The 23,175-nt window shown below is 39.8% G+C and overlaps 2 protein-coding genes across 3 annotated transcripts in view; one reads left to right on the forward strand and one right to left on the reverse strand.

Moving 5' to 3' along the window:
* nkain4 (sodium/potassium transporting ATPase interacting 4) overlaps positions 1–12,935 on the forward strand; it is a 68,636-nt gene extending 55,701 nt beyond the window's left edge. Inside the window, exons 6-7 of one of the 2 annotated variants that reach the window (XM_012862337.3) lie at positions 8,102–8,186; positions 9,721–12,935. In XM_012862337.3, coding sequence (XP_012717791.1) covers positions 8,102–8,186; positions 9,721–9,730 — 95 coding nt within the window. In that variant the 3' untranslated portion in view covers positions 9,731–12,935. The remainder of the gene's footprint in view (positions 1–8,101; positions 8,187–9,720) is intronic. The other variant, XM_012862338.3, reaches the window with a different exon arrangement.
* A 42-nt stretch (positions 12,936–12,977) lies between these two features.
* On the reverse strand, positions 12,978–18,179 carry birc7 (baculoviral IAP repeat containing 7). The gene is made up of 7 exons (XM_012862259.3): positions 17,444–18,179; positions 16,844–16,943; positions 15,904–15,985; positions 15,729–15,774; positions 14,793–15,002; positions 13,440–13,505; positions 12,978–13,328 (listed from the first exon to the last, which is right to left on the reverse strand). The coding sequence occupies exons 1-7, from the start codon at positions 17,934–17,936 to the stop codon at positions 13,129–13,131; spliced, it is 1,197 nt and encodes a 398-aa protein (XP_012717713.2). The 5' UTR covers positions 17,937–18,179; the 3' UTR covers positions 12,978–13,128.
* Positions 18,180–23,175: the final 4,996 nt, after the last annotated feature.

A 23,175-nucleotide genomic window follows, 5' to 3' on the forward strand; every position in this document is an offset into this window, starting at 1 on the left:
TTTAAACTGGATTATCGTTGCTCTGAACTGGTGGGTATTTATTACTTTAAAGGACTGCATGTAGTTAGATTTCGTGATTGAAAACATTTTTACAACCACAAAAAAAGTGCTTCTGTTTTTTGGCACTCTTAAAAGTGGCCTATATGGAAGTGGCATAAAAAAAACAATGCTGAAAGAACATCATAACTTCCAGCAGGATAATGATCCTAAACATAAAGACCAGAACGTCAGTGTTGTGGTTCATACAAAAGCTCATTTGTGTGTTACAATGGCCAAGTACAAGTCCAGGCCCACTTTTAAATCTGTGGGAAGACTAAAGAATTAATGTTCACAGATACTCATCCAATCTGATTGAGCTTGAGATGTTTTGCAAAAAAAAAAGAAAAGCCAAGCAAAATCAGTCTCAGTCGCAGCTTTTCGGGTATAATGCCACTGAATGACTCCGGGAAAATGAATACAAATGCACACTACACGTTTTTGACTTTTATTTGTACATTAAAATAAAAAAATAAAAAATAAGTATTGCATTCTCTTCTTTATGCTTCATGGTTATGCACTACTTTAAGTTGGTCTGTAACATAAAATCCCAACAAAAAAATCTAAATTGCTCTGAGAAATAAAAATGGCGGAATCGCGAGACTGGTAAACTGGAAGTCCATGACCTTGTTTAGCAGTCCTGCAGCACATACTGTGACGTAAATATTCAAAAAACGTAATAGAGAACGGAGCAAACTGAACGGCTTGAACAAATATGACCCAAAAAGAATCCAAAGATATCTACGCAGCACGTGGACAGACTATACTCACATTTTCTGCACTCCTAGAGACTTCAAGTACACAACAAAATGTACTCTAGGTACAAAAGTGGATTTCGCATGGTATGTACCCTTTAAGGTTCGTACTTGTAATGTGACAAATTGAGCAAGCTCAAGAGGTATGAACAATTTTGCAAAGTACCGTTGCCATAAACTGAACAGCACTGAATTAAAGCCATCGCATGCTGTTACTGCGACTGAAACAGCAGATTCTTGTAATTTGAGGATCTCTGATGTGGTTTCAGTGTGTGTCATCCAGACCAATGTTACAAGCTGTTCTGAGGTGGTCACATTCCAGAGACTCACAGGCTGTGAGTGGTTAGTATCACCACCCAGCTGCCCCACCCCTCAACTCTGGGAAGTACCATTTAATCACCAGTCACCCCTAAATAATCCTTGCGCAGCAACACAGTTTTGTTTGACAGAGAAAAAGACTTTCGGTACAAAACCTTCTCCTTGTCCTGTTTTTTTTTTTGCTCCTTTGTGCTCCATAAATATTGTCAAGAGCTGACGACTTGTGTTTGTTGAAAATTATAGCCGCTCTCGAAAATTGGGAACAGAAATATCAAGGAAGCAACAACAAAAGCTGAGAGTAAAGGAGGAAAAAAAAAAAGCATGAAGTGATTTTTATTGGCTTTAATTATCCCGCAGTGGTTCTCTGATCCGGGCCTTACCAAAGTGAAAGGCTGCAGCGGCTCTTTGTTATTGTAATCAGCCCTTTGCCAGTGTGCACAACAATATTTGCTCATGCAGACACAGGTGCACAGTCACACGGCACAAAGACCGGCTAGGGCACTTTTCTGCTCTCGTTTTCTCTTGGTATTTGATGTGCACATTAAAGCAAATCTCCTCACTGAGCTCACCGACTGCCTCTGCATCTCTCCTCCTCCTCTATACGCCGCTCCCTCGTTTGTGCCAGCTCCAATTCCAGAGTGCTTCGCAGGTAGATGCGATACTGGGGCGTCTAAATCCAATTCGGGTTTGTTTAAGAAACCCGTCTCTCCTCTTTTCCAATCTCGGTCTTCGGAGCTTTAATGAGGTGTGCTCGTTCAAAGTTGCTGCTCTCTGGTCACTCGTTATATCAGCCTCATTAAGCCCCTTGCCAGTCAATAAATCCCACGGCTGATTGCTGCCTGACCGAGGAGGAGAAAGATTGAAAGAATCCCCGGGAAAATAGAAAAGAGATGGAAAGATGAAAGGAGTGCATGAGAGGAGCTGAGGGAGGTGTTTGGCGGGAACAAGTTCAGAAAAAGGAGCTGAGGCAACGTACAGTAAAAAAAAAAAAAAAAAAACAGAAAGCAGAATGAGTTTGTCACAAAGAGGGAGATAAAACAGGAATTCTTCTCATGCTGTACACTCTCCAGGGAGAAGCCAGAGTTATATCCAGTGCTCAGGCTAGCAATGAAACACACAATACAATTTACAAGCATCATCTACTATATACTCAGGGTTTAACCCGACTTCCAGACGTTATTACTAATAATAAGCATCCGAGTGTGCGTTTGTGACGTCTCAAACTCTCTCTTCCCCCGTAACTTGGTGAGGCTTCATATCTGCTCCCACTCGTACTGATGTTCTGCTTGTATTTCGGCGTGTTGGGCTGACTTTGACTGGCTAGCTGTTTTGTTGCGTGTTTGTATGTATGAATTTGTTCTCCAGTTATCAGCGGCAAGCAGGCACACCGAACGAGTGAGTGGTTGGTAAAATCCTCTTTGCAAAGTAGGTCATGGAGTTAGCTGCCTAGTGCTGGGATAAGCTCACTTCAGCTTGTCTTCTAATTATGACGCCGCCCTTTGTGCTGAGTCACATCTGCAGGGATGGATGGATGGATGGATGGATGGATGGATGGATGGATGGATGGATGTCAAAGTCAAATTTTACTGTAATATGCGAAATGTTTCACGGAGATTAATGTGAAATCCCAGGAGATCAGCAGTTTCTAAAACACCCAGACCTGCCTGTCTGGTACAAAACACAATTCTAATTTCAACCTCACTTTAAATTTCATCTCCGTTCTGATGCTCACTTTAAATTTGAGCAATTTACCTTCACAACGCTGTCATGCGTAAACAGACTGAGTTGCTGCCATTTGATTTGTTGACTCCCTGTTTATCTTAATGATTTGAATAGTGTACCTAATAAAGTTGCTATTGTGCAGTAAGTGTATATTGCTTGAAAAAGCAAAGTTGAGTTATAGTTCTGGTGGAAACCGGCCGTCCCTTTTTTTAATAATGAGATTTTCTTTTTTGGACAAGTGTCTTTTTATGAAAATGTTTTGAAGTGATTTGTGTGCACTTGGTTCCTTAAAAACACATCCTATTTCTTTTTTGGCTTCTTTGTGTACCAACAGGTTTAATCTATAATTTAAAATAATAGATTTTTTTATTAAGATTCCTCACTGATCACGGAAGACAGTGTGAATTTTCTTCGCAAGTGGAACATTTTGCATATAAATAGAATAGCAAAACAATTCTCCAAATGTACCCTTTTCGACCCTTACAAAACCTGAAAAAAAAAATTCATCCAACCATTCTCTATTGAAAAAAAACAGTCATATCTAAACCAATTTACAGCGACTAATTAATCTAACAGTCATGTCTTTGGACTGTGGGAGGAAGCCGGAGTACCCGGAGACAAGCTACCCATGCAAAGGGAGAACATGCAAGGTTCCTGCAGGTCTGAGCTCAGGACCTTCTTGCCACAAGGCAACAGCGCAACCAAGGGTGCCACAGAGCAGCACCTTTTATCCGTACAGATTTCCAGTGTTTCGTTTAATGCACAAGAAACTTTCATGTATGATAAATTGATATTTTAGTTCAGTCAGTTTAAACAAATATCCCTCTATAGTCCCACAGGGGAGAAGTTTGTTCTCTGTGTTCCATCCATCCTTTGGGGAGCAGCGTGCCGCCACACATAGCAGTGAACTCAGAGTAATCTGTGGTCAAGGGTCTTGCTCAGGTAACCAGAGTGACCAATTTTCGAACCGGGAACCTTTGTAGCCTCTCCAAGACGCAAGCGCTCAGTTTCCGAACCACTAGGCAACCACTCCCACACTATGAGCTTGATATTCTCTTGCACTGAAATCGCTATTTCCTTCTAGCACCTAGTCAGCTGACAAATCCTCCAATCCAGCAACGTCTCGTTTTTGCTAAGGTAAGGTAAGGCTAGGACGTTTATTTATATAGCACTTTTCAGTAGCAAGACATTCAAAGTGCTGTACATGAACAGCAATTTTGCAGCAATTATGTCCTCCATTACTGAAAAGATAAACTTAAAGCTAATTCAAGGATGACGATAGAAGTACACAGATGTGTGCGTGACCACTCAACCAGGGCTCACGCAGAGAAAAACTTGACCTGTCTTCAAAGGAAGCAAAGTTCCCCCCTCTTTTCTGACTGAAATTGTTTCACTTTTTTGCTAAAAGCCCCTCTGTTTAGAAGAACTGACCACCTCTGACTGGATTATACGGTCACCACAATAAGCTCTTGGTAGAAAAAGACATGTGTTATATTCCTTAAAAGATTTCAAACATGAATCAAAAAAACATGAACCGGCACTCATGAACATGCTCATTAAGATGCATTTGTGTGCTGCAGTTTGTCTTTTTTGGCCAGTGATAGTCCTCAATGCCCTTATATTATTTTTTTTCAAATGGAAACAAATTGATACACATAACAAGCAGTCAAAAAACAGCAAGTTTTCATTATAAAGAAAATAGTCAAGATAATGCAGCCATACTGAAAAACACTGCTGAAGAGATGAAAACAGAAAACAGTAAAAAAGGCTGAAAACAGACTAGCTGTTTGCAGACTAAAAACAAGGTAAACAATACAGAGAATGGGTGCTTTCAGATTCTGCAGATGCACCAAGAAACAGCTGTTGCTCCAAGTAAAAAAAAAGAAAAAGAAATTGTAAATAAGAAAAACTGAAACAGGTGGCATGCAACAAAATACATATAAATGCCACAGATGGCGGTTTTATCGCCAGGAGTTGTAAAATGCCTGCGATTCTGTGTGCAGCAACAACACGTCATGGAGATTCAGTTCAAGTTTGGGGATGAATTTATGCAAATTGAGTGAGAAATGTAGTATGGATCAGCAGTCTGTGTAATGCTGTGTGCAGCCTCATCCATCAAACATTCATGGAAGGAGGGCATCTGATAGGCCGACGATGTTCAAGCACACCCCAATCATACAGTCAAAAAAAAATTTGTTCACCCACAGAATTAACAACGGTCCAGCAAAAATTGACAAATATTCATGCCATTTTGTATGAAAGTATCTTTTTTTTATGCTTTCTTGGATCAATACTGTAACTTTAAACAGATTCACCACCAAGTTCTCACATGCAAAGTCACACAACTGTTAAATTGCCCTTTGCAGAGCGTTTGTAGCAAAGACGGTTGTGCAGTAGAGTGTGTGGACGGTGACAGATGGCGAGCCAGAGTAACAGACAGGCTCCCAAGTGTTGAACTATCAGTCTGGCCTTTATCTGACCCTCTCCGGTTTTGTCTCTGCCAACCCTTGCTTGTTTTTCTTGATCTTCCCCACACTTTGCCTTTTCCCACAAAGCCCACTTTACCCTCTTGCTCTTTGTTCTCCACTTGTCTTGATGTTTTTCATTTCAGCATCAATCACCAAACATTTCGTGCAAAACCAGACACGCGGCCTTTTCAAAACGGAGATTGCTGCAGTTTTCACTTGACCTGAAACATAACTCACACACATACACGCCTTACATTACAACCCGAACCTCGATTCTGACCTGCATACCTGTCAAGCCGTGCATGTGCCTGCACAAGAAAAAGATCTGAAACCGCCCTCAGCCATGTGCCTTGTCAGGGAAGCATGTCGGCCAATGATCTGTAAATATCAACGTCTAAATTTTTTTCCCCCCTGTATTTTAATCATGTAAAGCACTTTGCATTGTCTCTGTACTGAAATGTGCTATACAAATAAATTTGCCTTGCCTTGCCTTAAATCCACTATCTTTATTTCACATTTTCATTTTAATAACAGAGCTTACTCTCCTAAAATGTAAAGCTATAAAAAAGTGCTTCTATTACTGTGTTGTCATTGACTTTGTAGCTATCCTACCTCCTTAGGAAGCATGTGGCCATAGAGGACTGTTAATTGCGTCTATTGGTTAACGTAACAGCAGTGGTCTCAAACTCAAATCCTTGACGCCCGTGTTCCTTGCCCTACACCCATATTTTAATCAGGTGTATTGAAGCAGATGCACATCTAGGCCCTTGAGGACCGCTGTTTGAGACTGCTGCTTTTCAGCAATCCCTCTTACTAAGCATTAGGTGACAGTGGAAAGCAACAACTCTGTTGTAACAGCAGGAATCCAACAGCACAGCCTGGCTAAGTGTGTGCATGTATCTGTTTGCGACCAACTGGGGATTTGAGAGACAGAACAAAGGCACAAAAACACTGTTCCTGGAGTACTTTCTATGTTGAAGAAAGAGTACAGAGAGCTAATGGTGCAGTAGCTCATATGAGGCTTGTCTATGAGAGAAACGCAGCTGAAAACACAAGCTCTGAGCCAGTTGCACAGTGTATTGGATTCAGCAGTTCTAGCTCATTCTGTGGCTTTGTCCGTTAGAGAGAAAGGGTTAAAGACAGAACAAGAGGGCAAAGTGTTGCTAAAAATCCCGGTAGCTGCTGTCCACAGCTCCAGCATCTGTAATCTCATAATCTTTAACAGTGTGTTGTCCGTTGAGGGAGAACGTTATTGTCAGCGGCAGCTCAGCCCTTCATTTATTTCTAAACGTTTGAGATTTGGTGACTTCCCTATATGATGACCCAAAGGTGCTGAACGAACAAGTAATGAACAAAAACAAATTTCTAGAAAAATAACAGGTTGTGGCAACGTCCGGCAGTATGGAGGAGGGGTGGTTAGTTGCATACACAGGCAGTGAAGCATCAACAAGTTTTGGGAGTTGAGCTCAGGCTGAGATTCTGATGTTAATTCATTGAAAAATGCCCCGATCAGCACCAAATCCAAACTGTTTGTAATTAATGCGTCCTATAAATTCACTCCGAACTAGAGTTTTTGTCAGGCTGATAAATATGTCAACCTGACAATGACGTCCCCTGAGGTGTTATTGTGTCTAAAAATGGCAAATATAATTATCAGCTAACTATATTCCACAGCGTGGCTTATCATAGTGGGGGGTTAGATCCCCACCCACTTATAATAAGAAAGCTATTTGTGTAGAAATAGCAGGGGAGACGTGCGCGTGTGGCAGATGTGTGTTTGTATCTGGTTTGCAGATGAAACGGTGAATCCCAGGGAAGCATGGCAGGGTCACAGGAAAAGCACAGCACAGCACAACCCCTACCGACCCCCTGGTCCCACCCAGTCCACCTATCAGTATTCGGCAGACAACCTCTGCCTCCTCTTATCAGTACGGAGCCCATTCCCAGCAGTTTCCGTGTGTGTTTTTCCCCTTCGCAGCCGTCGATTCCCGCAGAGTGACAGATCTTTCCGTTTTCCCTCTTTGTTTAGAGCTCTGTTTGTTTGCTGTCTTGTCTAAACTGAATCAAATCCAGCCTCAGTTTCTCACCCTGCAGTTTACACATGAATTCCTGGACATGCTGGCCTCTTTTACGCGTATTCCTTTAACTTAATCTTCATGGCCCCCTGTCAGTCAGACCGACAGGCGTGATGCCCCACCCCGCCTCTGCTTTCTTTCTGCCCGCTGGTCTCCTCTGCTATTGTAACCGTGCTCGAGGTTTGTTTTTGTTTTTTTTCGCCATCTCAGAACTGTTTCTTCTCATCGGTGAAAGGTTCACGGCACTCGGCAACAAGCTTGCGCCTCTGTTTCTTGCATTACATGGCAATCGCGGGCTGATCTACAATCTCAGCTCTTTAAAGGGAGGATAAGCAGAAAAGTCTGGGCATTTGTTTTGTGGCTGGAGGCGGCTTCTGTTTCTTTGCGATAAAAAGGCCGAGGCTATTTTAACTGGCAAGCTTTCACCTGTTCCAATGCTTTCCCCTTGGCTGCAGGCAGATGCACAGATTTAAAAAGTTTTAGCATGATGAGTTTTTTTTTCTAACTTTGTCAAAGATTAAAAAAAAAAACGGGAAGCTTTTCTTTTAAAATACCCTTAAAGGATTAACTTTTTTTGGTTTGTTTTTTTACATTTTAGTCTAAATTCACATACTGACATATTTGTTTCATGTCATTCGTGTCTTTTTTGTTACTTTTGTGTGTTTTTGTGTTGTTCTCTGTCTTTTTATTTGCTCCATAAATTACATGTTTGATCTTTTATTTTCAGTTGATTTTATTGGTGGATTTGATCCATTCCCACTCTACCATGTCAATGAAAAATCATCCCATCTCCTCTTAAAGCCTATGCACCCGTAAGTATCTCATCCAGAACGCATCGCATCTACAGTGTCTGCAACCTGACTGTGGTTGTGGGGTGACGTTTAATTGCCAATAATTACAAAATATTTCTATAAAAAAGGCTTGTTTAATTTTTCCATTTAGTTGTTTCTCAGTAAAGTTACATTTATTTATCTCATAAATTCCAGACTAAGTGATAGATTTCTACTTATTGGTGACTGTGGTTTTAAGCTAATAAAAAAACAAAATGCAGTGTCACAAAAAGATCACCTACTCATTTGCATGGCAGTTAGATGACTCGACAGATATCCAGCTGAAAATCCACTGACACATTTCTACAAAGAGGTTAAAACCTCAAAAAGCTCATCGCTAGAGAAGTTGACTGTTCAGAGCGCTGTATCCATGCATGTTAATGAAACGTTGAGCTAAGGCTGCACAATATGTCGCAGTGTCAATTTGTGCAAATAATCATACTCCAAAGGAATGTTTGATGTGCAGTAATTGTTGGCTAACACAGTATATCAACAGTTTTATGAACTTGAATTTTACATGCTAATGTAATGTTTAGCATAAATAAAGCATATTTCCGAAAACGCAATAAATGGTTAAAATACACCACAGTGATGTAATAAAAAATAAATACAAAAACAATACAATAAGACAATTAAAACAGCTAAAACAACAACTACAAAGGCTGGTTAAACATAAATGTTACAGTACATTTGAAATGTTGCCGGCTATTAAAGCAACCTGGGCTTACTTATCGCCTCAGTAGAACCACGGGCTGATCACCTCCATCCTACTCTGCATTGTTGCAGGACCTGACACAATATAACCATATATCCATATACATACTTTGACATATTTTTTAGAAGGTCCACATTGCCACAATAAAAGCATTTTTTTCCTGATAAACAGACTTTTTTATCAGCTTTTAATCCTCAAAATGAACAAAAACAAATCCATATAAATGGGTAACTCTGTGTGTAATAAATTTGAGTTTCAACTTCTGAAGTGAAATTCGGCCCAAATTGAACTTCATAATGATGCTCTAATTCACTACGATGCACTTGTACTTTGAAGATGACCCTTTCATGCTCATGTCATTCTTTTTTTTTCTAAATAACTTGAAACCCCAGTCTTAAACATGCTACATCCTGTCAGAAGTAATGGCACAGTTGTGGCAGATTAAGTGTTCGTGTGTCCGTGCCACAAGCAGCTGGGAGAAGCACATTAAAAACATGCAAATATCTGTCCAGAAATTGGATTATTTAATTAAATTACAAAAATAAGTTGATGACAATGAGCCACAGAACGCATGTAATAATTCTCAGCCGACATGAAATGAATATTTAATGAGCTTCCTGACAGTTTAATCAACTCCGTCTCAAATGGGAGGGAGGACGCTTTCCTCTCCCCAATCTACAGGGAGTTATATTCTGAATAAATTCTTCCAGGGGGAGTTTTGTGTGTGCCTATGTGTATGCATATAGGGGGAAAAAGTGCTAATCCTCTTTTCTGTCTTTCCATATTTTTTTGCTTTTCCAGGTCTACGTAAATAGGGAAGGCATCCAGCAAAGGGAGGTGATGCAGCAAATTCCCATGGAGCCAAAATGGCTGATTTCACACACGCGCCCCACATCTACTCCGAGCACCAGACGTCTCCTTTTGGCTTTCAGTACTTTAACCTATCATTTACTGGTGTGTGTGGCCCTGAAAAGCCAGCTTCACAATAAGAGTCCATTGTTACAGGATTTGGAAATTAACATTGGTGATATTTGTGTTTGGAAGTATCATTTCTTTTCGTGAGCTTTTCACCATGAGCTAACTCTACTGTATAGAACCTGTTTCAGCAGTAAAAAAAACATTACATAGGTGATGATGGAGCATCCAGCATTCCCAGTCTGTAGCTGTGTGTCATAGAGGAGGCTGATTTAGTATATTACTGCTGGTTTGGCTCAGATCTTGACCATAGGGCTGAATTAAGGTGGAGTCTGCAGAATGAACCATTGTGCTGCCGCCTGTTTACTTTGGGATCTGAATGCATAAATACAGAAGCAAAGCAGGAAGAGCCAAGGGAGCGGGGAGAAGTAAAGGCTGGGGGAGACAACAAAAGCACCGGTAGAGCAGACGCATCTGCCAAAAATAGAAAATGTAAATAAGGAAATTCATAGTTTCAAAGGACTGGAAAAGAGCGTCAGCCTTGCAAAGAGGTGCTCAAACAAAATGAACAGCATGCAAGTGTTACTTTTGTGTCTGAAGCATTTTACTAGAACTGTTTTTTTTCCGAGTCAGTATTTCTGAAGTGTCAGGTGTTGTGTTTGCCAACGAGCTGAAAGCTTTTTGTTCTGACTTCCACTCCTTTACTCTAACAGCAGACAGATCTGGGAAGGGCGATCATTACAAACACTTCTGCAAAAGTCGCAAGGCATATTTTTAACTTGAAGCAAACAATAGAGATTGTTCTACCTTTTCATATTGCACACAATGGGAGTCTGAGCTGTTTGGGTACGGACGCTACGTGTGGCTGGATTACATCTCTACCCGAATAGAACGGAGCTTCATCCCCTGTCAGTCCAACGCGTATATTCTTTATGTACATGGTGATAGCCTGAGCTGTGATCAAGTTGTTGCATTTATCAAAGTTTGAATTGTTACAGTGGTAATTATGATTGAAAGTGGTGAACCAGTAACTAAAACCCTTCCGCTCACTCGTGTCTTTTATTCTGAAACAGCTTGATTTTAACTTTTTACTGACAATAGTGAGCACATATGATTCATATCGCCTATACTGACTTCAGCACTTTTTGAACATATTACAGCATATCCATCAGGTTATTCACCCAGTCCTGTATAGTCAGAGCTTCTGTTGCCTTACTGTTATGTGAATCACTACTGCCCTCTGGTGTTCAAACGGGTCATGTGCAAAGTGTACAGTTTCAAATCTCCAGAAATCTTCTGTTCAGATAACAGGAAATAGGGGAATTTAGATGGAGAAGAGCTTAAAGGGTGTGTTGTCCCAATCAATATACATTCCATTCCACATGACTCAGGTTGGATACCGGCTACACTTATTTTATTTGTTTAGTTTTACTATGTGTTAACTGAAAATTACAGTGCTTTGCACCTCTTAAACTTTTTCAAATCTTGTCACATTGCAACCATATGATTTTATGGATATTTTGGTATTTAATGTAATAAACCAACGCAAACTAGTACATCAATTTAAAACATGTTCTAAATAAAAATGTATAAAGCGTGGTTTACATTTATATTCTGACCCCCCCTGAGTCATTAGAACCACCCGTTGCACCATAATCAGCTGCATGTCTTTTGTGGTACGTCTCTACCAGTTTTGCACTTCTGGAGACTTGGAGCATCCGTTTCCAAGTTGTACCACACATTTTCATGTAGAGGTATGAGGTATGGATTTTCCCCTTGGTCATTGTAAGTCATGAATATATTTCAATCTAAACAATTTCATCATTGCTGAAATGTCTAAAGTCTCTTATTACATCCATGGTCTGGTTTTATCCCAGGATTGCCCTGCATTTAGCTCCATTCCATTTTAACTCTAACCAGCTTCCCTGACCCTGCTGAACAGAAGCATCCCCTAGAGCACGATATCCGTACCATTGTGTTTCATGGTAGCGGTGGGTTACTCAGGGTGAGGTGTGGTGATAGTTTTCCACCACCCCTGGTTAGTGACAGATTCTCCCACCTGAGCCACAGCTCCTCCAGACTCACCGTGGCCCTCTACACTGCTTTTCTTGTTAATGCACCATTATCCTGGCCCTTTTAATTTAGGCAGGCTGCCAAATTTTGTTAGGCTTGCAGTTGTACTTGCATACTCGTTCAATTCAATTACACACATGTGGAACTCTTACTTAATTGGGTTGGCACTGAAAACAGTTGCTTCTATAGGATTTTATTTAGGGGCATCAGAGTAAGAGAGCTGAATACAAATGCAAGCCACTCTTTTGAGATTTTAATTTGTAAAAAAAAAAAAAAAACATTTTGTATTTTTTTTTTTATCATGTTCCTCTCCAAAGTTATTAACAACTTTGTCTATCCCATAACGCTGCAAACGATGCTTGTGGCTGTAATGTGGAAAGGTATGACGAAGTTCAAAGAGTCTGAATGATTCTGCGAGGCACTGTACAAACAAAGAACTTGAGTGCTGTTCACTTCTGTGTTGCCGGCACTAACCTTAACCGAGCGCCCGATTCCTCCGTGATATTAAGAGTTCTTCACTGCCAGACAAGCAGAATGTAAACTGTTTGGACGCAGAAAAACGCGGGAACACTTCTGCTCGCTGGTTTCTGTCCGATGAGAGTACGCTGTTTGGTTTTGCAATAATTCAAAGCTCCTTCCTGCGAATTAAGCTGCACTCATTGTTAGCTCACTGGATGAGAAAAACAAAGCATCTGATATTGTTGTGACCTAATCGGTCTCAGTAGTAAAGGCCCTCCTAAAATGTCAAAACTGGTCTTCCTCTCGGTGCAATACAGGCTTTCCCAAAGTCCTGGTTGTAGTTTTGGTTCTGTTTGTGCTGGTCCAAACTGAAAACGCTTCCACCTCTTTGTAGATATTTCTTTCTTCTTTGTATTAAAAGGGGAAAAGAATATGTTCTCCTGTTTTCTGTCTTGTGTTACTCCAACCCCGTGTGACCTGATTGTGTAATCCTGTTTATCCAAAACTGTGCTTTGTGTTCATGTAAATATAGTGTTTGTTAATTAAAAACAAAATTTGCTCTTTTAAAAGTCTTGGGAGTTATTTTAGGAATGCAATGATGACCATGGACGAGTTAAAACCGAACAACTTTATTGTTTACCATTACAAAAGCAGCACTCCTTATTATCAGAAATTCCCTGAAAATCGCAGGCAGTGGAAATTCGAGAGGAAACTGTGCAACACCAGTGCAGGGGCAGTTTTTTTTTTTTTTTTTTGACGGCCTTAAGACATAAAAGCACGAACGCTGCCTCTGATGACAGCTCTGCAGATGGGGCAGTGACGCAGGCTGGCAGCACAGTCCCCGCAAACCACCAGGTGACCGCAGGGGATGAAGACGATGGACACCAGCTTGTCCATGCAGACTTTGCAGGTCCTCTCTTCCTGCAGCTGCCTGAGCAGCTCTTCAGGACTTTGATCCTTTGCTGGTGGAAAATAGAAACCAAAAAGGACACTTGTTTAGGTTAAGTTAAACATTGTAACGGCACAAATTGCTTTGCCAGTTCTGTATAGTAAGATTTTACATGCATACGGACCTCTCTTTGGGATGGGTGTCTCGGTCCTCACATTTCCTTCACTGGATCCAACGCTCGTCTCTGGCTCTAAAGGACACAGATAGTGGTAGACCAGGGGTCCTCAGACTTTACAATCCAAAGAGCCATTTTAGCCCTCAGTCCAGCTAATTAAAACTAATCAGGAGTTTGCTAATGTTACATGAGCTTTTTAAAAAAAAAAAACTTATTTTTCATAAATATCTACAGGAGATTTGTGGTACTTTTTTTTATAAAACCACCCTTTTATTTCTGTTTTCTAAGTTTTAAAGTAAAGAAAAACATACAACTTTTCCCAAAACAGGATGAAAACATTTCCTTGAATGGGATGTTAATATCTGCAGAAAATGAAGTAAAAAAAAGCACATAGTTTCCAATCTAATAAGAATAATATATCTAAAAACATGTTACTGGTACTTTTAGCATCATGGTCAATAACATTCAAACCATGCCTTTCTATTATTGCAACTCATAATTACTACGGTTCATATAAAACTATGAACATATTCATTTGAAAACTGTCCATGTTTTATTTTTTTTATCAGCTATCTATGAAAGTAATATTTGGGTGGCACGTGCTGCAGAGCATCATAAGTAGAAACCTTCTAACTTTCCTGAAGCAACCCCTCATGCAGTCGTCTTAAAATATTCCCTGGTTCTTCCAGACCTTAACTTCACATTTAAGTCTTTTTCTACCTAGTGACCCTGAACGTCTCAGAGAAACCGCTTGCATGCCAGTCAGCTGATAAAATGAAAGCTGTCTGAGAGTTTACATCTGTTGGAAAGCTGCAAAATGCATCTCTCCAAAGGGTAATCTAGTTTTCCATTAGTGAAATGTATTGAAGAAAGTGGCATTTTTAACTCCGATGGAGATGTATTGAACTTTCAAACATTTTATGGGTATATTGATTAATATATCCAACATGTTCTAATCAACGCATTAAGCCAGATCTTAAGGGTAAATATGATCCTGACCAAATAAGCAGTTGTAACATGAAGGAGGAACATAACTTTTTATACCAAATACTAAGAAAATACATCTTTCTGCACATATACTTGTGATTTCCACCAAAGGACCAATTAAACTATAAATACCAGTTTTTCCTTTTTTTTGGGGGGGGGGGGGGGTGGCAAGTACAACAAATCACCTTTTTTATAAAGGTTCATAAGACAATATTATTAGCAAGAATATACATAATTATATATATAGAGTAACAAGTCTCGGTTCAACACAGGAGTTGAGTAGAGTATGAATAATCAAAAAAAAATGAATTGCTTATATGAGGTTAAATCAATCAGTTTGTTAAATGTTTACAGTATGTTTCCATCTCTTGTTACCTGTGCTGTTTGGCCCCGTCTGCCTCTCTTCCTCCTCTGCTTGCAAAACATCAGAAACCAGCTCGGACACTAAGGTGTAGTGCTGGCCTGTCAGCAGGTACTTAGTCTGCACCAGACTCTCCACCACGCTGGCTTCAAACCCCATCTGTAGCACAGTTTGCACAATGGGAGAGAGCATGGCTGATGAAGCTCCCAGACCTCCGACCAGATCTGAAGGAAAGGGTGGAGGGAGAAGAGAGGAAAGTGACATGAAACCAGGAGCTGAATGCCATGTTGGTCTTACACATGTCCTGAGACCACACGAAAGGTACAATCTCAGATAAAAGTGGGAGAGAAAAACAGAAAACATTGTAGCTTACTTTTGTAAGGCAAGATGTTAAGCATTTTCAACTGCAGACTCCTTCTGTATGCCTGCAGACAATTTGATTGCAATGGTTCTTTGTGCATTTTATGTGATAACTGCTGTGTTACATTTGCTGCAAAGCTAGAAACAATTGAACACCCTCTAAGGCGTTTAGCAGTGGCTGCAGGCCTGAAAGAAGAATTAGCTCATATAATCAAATATCAGTTATGAACTGCTGCCTGTCTTGACTGGTTCGATTTCATAATAAAGACGTAAAATTGTTATCTTCTGATTAAATACAGATTTAAATCTAAGTAGACACAGAAAATTAACTTGCTATATTCCAAAGAAAAGTTACTTAAAGGTTAATTTGAGGTTTACAAAAGAGGTTGTGCAATAAATGCACAACCAAATGTATAATTTGAACACCTTGACTGAGAAAATAATTAATTCAGTCAAGGAATTTAAAGTGTAAGTGAAAAGCACATCAGTTCTTTGAGGCTGGGCACAGACAGTAGGTGCCTTTTTTTTGTGTTTCTCATCTCACTTTTGCTAAATGTTTTTGTGCCATTTGTAGGCTCGATGTGACTTACCGTTTCTGGCACCATTGTCTCTGCCTATGGACGTCTGCGAACCTGCCTTGAAACCAAGTTCATGTGAAAAAAAAAATAGCAAACCGGTTTTAACTTAAAGAGTAAATTGATCTAATGCTTCCAGTTAGTCCATGTAGTTTTAATCCTTATTTCTAAAAAGGAATAAGATTCTTACCACAGTGTCGCCCAGGTGGGAATGAGCGTCCTGGATGTTGCTGATGTACTCCTGACCTCGTGACTGGATCAGAAACTCACATCTAAGGAACATAAAGAGGCTGCTTTTAAGATAGGCGAAAAAACAAAAAAACAATGTATTATACCGGACAAAACTGCAAAGTGATAAGCCTAATTTTTAAGTCGAAGGGAAAGGACACATGATTTTCAGAATCCACCCGCTTGACCCTGACACATAACCCTGCTGGGATGATGCTGTTGGGGATCTTTTCTTTATGAAGGACAAGAAAACTGGTCAGAGTGGATGGGAGATGGAGGAAATACAGAGTAATTCTGGCAGAAAATCTGTTTGAGGATGCAAAGGACTTGAGACTTGGGTGGGGTTTCACCTTCAAGCACAACGACTCTAGACACACAGCCAGAAAAATAAACAATTTAAATGAAAGCATATTTGTGTGTTAAAACAACCAGTCCAATGTCCAAACCTAAATCCAGTTAAGAATCTCCAGCAAGGCTTAAAACAAAATTGCTCCAAGACTCTCCATCTCCTCTGAGCTTTATTTTGCAATCTGTGAAAACTTCTACAGGCTAAATTTTGGTTTTTAATCAAGTGATTTCACACATATTTGAGGTCTAAAACTCAAATTAAATTTGACAATGAGCACAATTTGATTTAAAAAAAAAAATTATAATAATTCTCAAGGTATCTGATAGAAACCAAATATTTCAGAATAAAACCGCCTTCTTCTACTTATTTTTATCCTTTATTTCAAATCAACTCCACGAAATGAGAAAATGACTTAATCTCTGTGTTTGGGCTCATTTTGGCATTGGATCTTTCAGTAGTGGCTCAGTCTCATGGACTTTAATGCGTATCATACAGATTGAAATTAATTTGTAGCTGATCTTTTCTCATCTCACTGGTACAGTCCTGTTGTTACCTTGGAAACCACTTGGCATGCTCCTGCCAGGGGTCGTCCCCTGGCTCCCAGTTCCTCAGCCCTCCATCACAGAAGAAGCATTTGACGTTATCACCATGACCTGAGATGATAGACAATAAATCAATAAATGCATGCTGTAGAGAGGGTTCGATGACAAAGACTCAATGAACTTTCCAACTCAATGCACAAACCTATAATGCTGTCCAATGTGTCAAAAGTAACCCAAATAAAACAGCTGTTATCTGGTTCTCTGGCATCGTCTACCGACTCTTACAGAGCAGTAACAGCCCATTTCGGAGGGGTGGAGGGGGTCAGAAATGTTTTTAACATTATTTTATAAACGAAATTATCTAAACATACAGTCCACACTGCATGTTGCCTGGCGGCTCCTGCTTTGTCCAGGTTGTTCTGTCCCCAACATCCTGACTCAGCAGGAACAATTGTAGCATGAACTCGCACACAGAAGAGGTCACTCCAGCAGCAACCATCTACTGAAACATTCTAGTGGATGCTCCGGTGTTATACGAAAGCCGCTACAGAAAGGAGCTCATTAAAATGTTTATATTTCAGTACTTCTAATAGGGCATTGAGAGTAGGTACCTGTGTAGAAAAACCCTGCTTGGGCCAGAACATCTGGCTGCACCAAGGCTTCGGAGGGCCAGTTGTGGAAAGTGGCGAGTCGAGAGTCCTCTGCCTCCATCTCCGGGTACGCTGCTTGTCCAGCTGTTACCTGATCATCCATAGTCATCCTCTGGAGTTGACTCAACAGCTGGCCGTCCACAGAGTCCGAGGAGCCGGCGGCCAGTGGAATATTCCCCACAGCTCGACCCAGGATGAAGCTGCAAGTAGGAAAATGACGCTTGTGCTCCACGTCTGGGCTGTCACCTGGCTCCCAGTATCTTAAAACCCCTCCGCAGCAGAAACACTGGACTTTGTCCCCAGACCCTAGGAAGAAGAAGCCTGCCTTAGCCAGGTCTCCAGAAGCCACGGGTGCATCTGCGGGCCAGTTGTGGAAGGTCCGAAGTCTCTCCAGTTCTCCGAGCATCCGAGGCTCCTCAAGGATGCGCAGCATAGTATCCCTGTCATCTGTCATTCTGCAACATGCGGGCTTTTCTCTCTCTTTTTGTCCTGTGCCAGTCAGCCTTTTTGCGGTCCATAGTGGAGCACGCACTGAAGGTGAGTGCAGAACAACAGCTGAAATAATGTGATGAGCAGCAGGGTCCTGCGCAGCCGCCTACAGGAGATTGTTTTCCAGAAAATCCTCCAGTTGCCAGGATGTAGGCTCATTGATCCTTGATTGAATGACACCTCGTACACGCCACGTCGTCGCTGCGCTTCACGGGAAAAAAGTAGGTGAATCATTTAATTGGAACAAGTTTGACTCTTAAAAATCAGTAAATGTTTGAGACGAAAAGTAATGAGAGATACCGCTAGAAAATGATTCAGAGCCTCCAAGCTTGTTCACGTTTTGCCACTTTACAACAAGAAACTTCAATATATTTTCTTAGGATTTTCAAGAGAAACCAATAAAAAGTAGTTAATAATTGTGGAAGAGTAAGGAAAATCCCACTCGAAGGTGAACTTCTCCCCCAGTCTCTGTGGGTTTTGAACCCACTAATAGGTTTGCTTCTCGTTGGCCTTCATTTGGCTCCATCCATCGTCCAATCGACTCTAACCAGTTTCCCTGTCTCTGCCACAGAAAAGCCACATGCTTTTACTAACATGTACTGTGAAGATGGTGAGCTCAGGATAACATTTTGCATTTTGGTCTCATCTAAAACAGAATACGTTCCTCCAAACGTTGGCTGTGTGCCTTTAATTGCTTTTGGCAAACTGCAGACTAGTCCTGTTCTTTTAACAGTGGCTTCCTTCTCTCCTCTCATTAACACAGACCAAAGGTGTACAGCTTACAGTGATTGGTTTTCCTGTAGAAAGACTCTCTGATTATTGCTTCCCTTTTTATGAATTTATGTTTATATGGATTTCTTAGTCTTTGTAGGAATTCTGCTATGCTGTACTTTCTTTCCTTGCATTTTTTTTAGATTATGGATTAAGCAGTGAGATGTTCAGTATTTGATGTCTTGTTCCACAATTTAACCCCGCCAATGTTGTCTAACAAACCTCTGAGACCTTCACAGAAAAGCTTGTATTAAATTTCACAAAGATGGACTCTAGAACTGGATTTTATTTAAAGGTATCTGACGAAATGGTCCTGAATACAAATGCACGGCACACTTTTTCAGCTCATTTTCCTTCTATCCCATAATCCTGCACTACTTTATGATGGTTTATCAAATAAAAGCCCAATAACAAACATTGAAGCTTGAAAAACCGGAAAAGGTTTTTCAAGCTTTTTATTGAACATGTTGGATATATCAATCAATATACCAAAAAAATGTTTGAAAGTTCAATACATCTCCATCGAAGTTAAAAAATGCCACTTTTTTCGAAACATTTCACTAATGGAAAACTAGATTACCCTTTGGGGAGATGCATTTTGCAGCTTTCCAACAGATGTAAACTCTCAGACAGCTTTCATTTTATCAGCTGACTGGCATGCAAGCGGTTTCTCTGAGACGTTTGTCTTATACAGGTCACTCGTATGTTTTAGCATCTTGGTTGCCTGAAGAAACCGAACAAGGACCTGCAGAGTTTAAGCTTATACTACAATGAAAGAAATACACTTAATCTGCTGTAGTGAGTTATTGCTCTTGTTTTCATTTGAATATTCCCAAAGCGGAATGCGTATGTTGACTCGCGCTTTATCTAGAGGCTCGAACTCTCTGAAGCTTCACATGATCAGGTTTAGGATGTTAAAATTGCAACTCCTCTGACATAAAAGGTCAACATTAAGAAGCACAGTCAAAACATAATTACAAGGAGATAGGGAATTAAGTTGGAAAAAAGCGTTTAGAAAGGTCTGTGATTTGTTTGAGACAGGAGAAAAAGACAGTTTATGCACTTACAGCAGCTGAAGTTTAGCCCAAACAGGAATGTGTGCTGGTTTGGCTCAATTACACACTTTTTAAGAGACAAAGTGGGATTTTCATGAGCCTTGATGGCATACTTTTAGATTTAGACAGCTTTACACCACATGATGGCCATCGTTTGACATTCGACATGACTTAAGAATTTTTCTGCCATTAACTGAATTGACTCACAACCAAAAACTTTGCATGATTTTCAGATTTACAATGATTTATTTTATTTTTATTTTTATTTATTTATCCTTTATTTAACCAGGTTATACCCATTGAGATTAAAAATCTATTTTGCAAGGGAGACCTGGCCAAGATAGGCATCAAAATTACATCACATTATTACATACGTACAAAGACACACACAAGAAAAGCCAAATATGCACTTACAATAAAAATCTCATTTAAAACATTGACATGTGAGGGAGTCCAACTCAAAGCATCTCATTTTCAGCTTAAAATACTCAAGGAACCAATTTACTAAGTTTCAAGTTGTTTTGCAGCAAATTCCACGTAGAGGGAGCAGAGTAAGCAAAGGCCTTTTTACCCAGCTCAGTACTGACACATGGGACAAAAAACAAGACAACAGCCTGAGAACGGAGAGAGTAATGACCAGTACTTTTTTTCATAAGAAGTGAACATAAATAAGATGGAAGTTACAAAAAGTGGATGATGTATATCATGCACGGACGGTCGGACGCCTCTAGCTTTTTGGCTGATCAAAAGCCGCACGCAGGTCAGATAACAAGCACACGTGCGATGATTGATGATTACCGCGGTCTTTTTGTACCCCGTGTCATTTCTCCACGCAAGTTCCACATGAGCGCCAGGCTGAGCTGAACTTTTTGATCAGAAGAGGCCCTGCAGAAAGCCACAAATGGTCTGCTGATATGTCCTGGCCTCGTTTGCACCCACAAATGCTGCAGGGATTAAAAAACGAACACTTTGTACCACAGGGTTGTGCTGCAACACATAACAGGACAAGGCACACACACAAATAAAACTTGTTAAAATGAAAAAAAAAGGCACAAAAACAGAAGAGAAAGTGCAACTTCTAAAAAGATAAAGTAGAATGAGGATTAAAACCCCTAACAGGCAATACACCTACTGCTTTACAAACACATAGTCACAGTGAGGCGGCCAAATCTAGGAATTTTCAAACATAGGGATGGTATCATCTTGCTGTGGGGCATTTTTTTTTTCCCCGCAGCATTGCACAAAGCAGATTGCAAACTGCCTGTAAATTCTTCCACTGCCCCTTAAAATAACAGCAAGAATTGGGTGTTCCAACAGCACCTTGATCCAAACACACATAAATAAATGTTTTGAAATGGGTGACACTCACTGACATTGAGGTCCTGCTGTGGGATTCTCAAAGCTCTGACCACCTCTCTATTGGAAAATGTCTGGATTATGTTTTAGAGAGTGGTTCATACCAAGACGGCAACACATCTTGATTAATTGTGCCTTGCAGAAATGTGAAACCTCCAGCCAAAGCAGTAACAAAAGCTTCCTGATGGTTGAGGTGCAACTTGCTAAGGGAAATTTACCAAATATTAGTGAGGCCATATATCAATATTTGAGCCTAAATGTAAACTTTTGAACCTGCATAAATCAATTCAACTATATTAACTTTTTTTTTTTAATCATTGCTGTCGTTTGATCTGTCTAACCTGGAAATATCTGTTTAAATTAAAAAAAAAACTGAAACAGACATTCATAATCACTGCTTTGTTTCAGAGCTTTTGATAATAATCTTTAGATGTTAGAAATCATTACCACTATTATTTATGTTCCTCTGATGTGAGTATTTCAGCTCAAAAAGTGAGGTGCATTATTATACAACATGTATTTCTTACACACACACTGACACATTTTAGGTGTTATTTTCTTTTAATATTAACGATTATGGCTTACATGTGGTTAAAATTAATAATTAAGCATCTCAGAACATTACAATATCACATTGGAATAATATAAAAGGTATTTTTATATAGAAATATCAACTAACAAGTATGTTGGTATATTGTACAGCAGATGGGCTTTGATCAGGGATCCTTTTGCATGAATTACTACATCAGTGCACCACGGCTTAAAGATAATCTGCTGAGGGGTCAAGGAACCCAGATTGCTTTGATAGGAACCTTCAACTTTCTTTAATTTTTATGTCTGGAGTGAATCATCTTTCTCTTCACAATGCCCCACCGCATCTCCATCAGTCAAGCACAGTTATGGTCATTGAAGCAGGTACTGATAAGATAAGATAAGATAAGATAAGATAAGATAAAATAAGATAAGATAAGATAAGATAAGATAAGATAGGCTTTATTGATCTCACATTGGAGAAATTCACTTGCCACATCGGCTCATAAGTGAAGGTGCAAAGTAGGAAAGGTGTATCAGTTATATACAGTGAATCTTTATATATACAGTGGATCAAAAAGAATACAAAAAGAATAAAAATACAAAAAGAAATAGGAATGGGCATATGATGTCTTATTATATATATATATATATATATATATATATATATATATATATATATATATATATATATATATATATATATACATACATATATATGCATATATATATACATAAATAAATAAATATATATATATATATATATATATATATATATATAGATATATATATATAATATATATATATATATAATATATATATATACACATGTGTCATACATGTGTATTGACATATATTCAGGTGTTGATAGCAGCAGAAGTCATTTCTTCAGGATTATTGCACGGATTATAGCACAATATATATATTTGTGAGTTTATATATACTGGTGCGTTTATATATACCGGTGCGTTTGACAGTGTAGGCAGATGCCAACTCCTGCTGGAAATGGAAATGAACATTTCCATTTATCGTGTCAGGAAGCATAAAGTTCTGTAAAATGTCAAGCAAAGGTACTTGGACTTTCTAAAAGACAGCGGAGAAGCACCAGGAGAGGACATGGCTCCCCAAGCCATCGCTCACTGTGGAAACCTGCCCCAGGATCCTCAAGCAGCTTGGGATTGGTGCCTCTACATTCTTCATCCAGACTCTGGGACCTAGATTTCCAAATAAAATCCAAAATGTATGGCTGTACCTCATTTCCTGGATATATCTGTGCAAACTGCCTTTGGAAGATCTAACCCTGACTGCAGCCCCCAACCCTTGTGAATCTCCCCCAAACTCTTAAATGCACTTTGCTTCATAGTCCTCACTGTGGTTATCATTGCTGCTCGTGCACGATTCCCACCGATATTTTTTCTTTTCACCTAACTTTCCACCAATGTGCTTGGATTCAGCACTAGTGAAACTTCCAGCTTTTTTTTTTTTTTTTTT

The sequence above is a fragment of the Fundulus heteroclitus genome, unplaced genomic scaffold (assembly GCF_011125445.2).
Source record: "Fundulus heteroclitus isolate FHET01 unplaced genomic scaffold, MU-UCD_Fhet_4.1 scaffold_54, whole genome shotgun sequence".
Classification (NCBI taxonomy): domain Eukaryota; kingdom Metazoa; phylum Chordata; class Actinopteri; order Cyprinodontiformes; family Fundulidae; genus Fundulus; species Fundulus heteroclitus.